This window comes from Buceros rhinoceros, unplaced genomic scaffold (assembly GCF_000710305.1).
Source record: "Buceros rhinoceros silvestris isolate BGI_N320 unplaced genomic scaffold, ASM71030v1 scaffold10884, whole genome shotgun sequence".
Taxonomy (NCBI): Eukaryota; Metazoa; Chordata; class Aves; order Bucerotiformes; family Bucerotidae; genus Buceros; species Buceros rhinoceros.
In genome coordinates, this window is record NW_010410053.1 from 45,910 (window position 1) to 47,799 (window position 1,890).

Here is a 1,890-nt window from a genome sequence, read left to right on the forward strand (position 1 = left end):
TCTGCTCCTGCCTCATCTGCTTCGGGTTCACACTGCATGAGTCCTGCAGAGAGGTGAACACGACCAGCCTCAATCTCACCACCTGCTCTTCCATCATGCTGCACAGGTGAGGAACAGAGTCTGGCCCATCCTCCTCCTGCAGGGCCTGTGCCTCTTGCCCTTCTCGAGGCAGAATTTATTCCCTTCTAACAAGCTTCGGAGTCTTGCATGATCCAGCTATAATGGCTCTCCAGAGGGCTGGAAGAGCTCCCTATACCCTTGACAATTGTACCTTTGCTCACTGTTGTCTGCTGGTAGTAGGACATCCTGACTCCAGGCTCACACTGAGTTCTGTCAGCTGTCAGAGGAGAACATAACCCTGGTATGAACAGGCCAGACAGTGAGTCCCCACTGTTGACTCCTTTCCTGTGTCCTCTCATTTACTAGCAATGCTGATGGTGCTCCTGACTGGTTTGGGACATTTTCCAATGCTCTTCTTGTAGCCCAGAAGCTCACAGCTGGCCTGATTGTTTTACACACAGGTAAGTCCCCATTCCCAGGCCCCTATTCCCCACTCTGGAGGTAGACTTGCATCTCTTGCCTTTCTTTGCCCCCTGTGCCAGAGTCCTAACTCTCTGGTAGAAGCAGATGCTGCCGTAGCCTCTCAGCACAGCTATGAAGCCCCTTGTCTTACTAAACGTTACCTTTCAGATTAAAGGCAGCAGCTCCAGAGCTGATTCTGCTTCCTATCAGCCTGGTGAAGTGCTGATTCCCTTCCAGTCTCACCAGCAGGGTAGCATCCCTCTTTGTCTCCTTGCAAATCAGCCAGCAGCACCCTGCAGCTCTCTGAAAATATCCCCTGCCTCAACAGTCCTTTCGTACCTGCTGCCATTTTGTGAAGCACCCCATTTCCTTCCCCTGGACAGCACTGGTGCAGCTGTGACTGCAGCTGGAAGCCTTTTTAACCCCTCTGGAGGGGCAGGGAGCCAGCTTCTGGCTGACCTTTATCACCTGTGCATGATCACCTGGCAGAGTAGGTCCAGCTGCTCGTTGACACCCCTGAAAGGTCTCTGCTCCCTTTCCACTGTGTCACGTGGAGCTGTGCCGTGGTGCCAGGCAGAGCATTGCATCTTGAGATGTACAGGGTGTCCAGGCCAACAGAAATGCTTCCTGATTTGAGAGGCAGCCCTGCTTCAGAGAGAGGAAGTGTACGTGACTGGGTATGTCCTCCAGCCAGCTGAGGCCAGGCAGGGATGCTCTGCCTGGCAGGTGGGAGTGCTGCAGGTGCTCTGTCCTGTGCAGACAGCTCTGGGTCTCTAGTTCAGGATTTTCCTCTGGGCTGGAGCTTTCCACTGGTGCAGGCCTTCAGTGACCCAGCGACAAGAGCACCCCCTTCCCCTAGTTCTGGTCCTCTGCCTGATCTGTTTTAGCCTGCCAGGCTGTGGACCAGCCTTGGCATCCCCACAGTGAGTAATCCTGTGCCGTGCTGCTACTGCGCTACCCCCCGCCCTGCATATCTGGGCACTTAGAATTGCTGGGGGGAGTCTGGTCTGAAAGGCCCTTGAATGAGAGGTTAGTTTCAGAGACATAAACCCCACATCCCTGTGGCGCGGTAGCTGTTGGTGTGCACTGTAAAGTGTGAATTGTGAAGCTGTGTGTGATGCTAAATGACCCCTCTTCTGCCTGTCCCCACAGTGTTCATATCCATCACCCACGTCCATCGCACCAAGCCGCTGTGGAAGAAGAGCCCCCTCTCCAACCGGTGGTGGACACTCACTGTGGCTGTTGTGTGAGTATCCCCAGGCCCTGATGAGGCTCTCCAGAATGTGCTGGAGGAAGGAGGGCTCCAGACCTGCTCCAGCACCAATCTGCTGGTGCTGAGGAAAACTGTAGTACGAGGCAATTGTTCTC

The 1,890-nt window shown here is 54.5% G+C and overlaps 1 protein-coding gene across 1 annotated transcript in view; it reads left to right on the forward strand.

Annotated features, from left to right (window-relative positions):
- Positions 1-1,890, forward strand: part of KIAA0195 (KIAA0195 ortholog) — a 28,918-nt gene that overhangs the window by 25,741 nt on the left and 1,287 nt on the right. Inside the window, 3 exon segments of the mRNA XM_010135459.1 lie at positions 4-106; positions 427-521; positions 1,675-1,768. Coding sequence (XP_010133761.1) covers positions 4-106; positions 427-521; positions 1,675-1,768 — 292 coding nt within the window.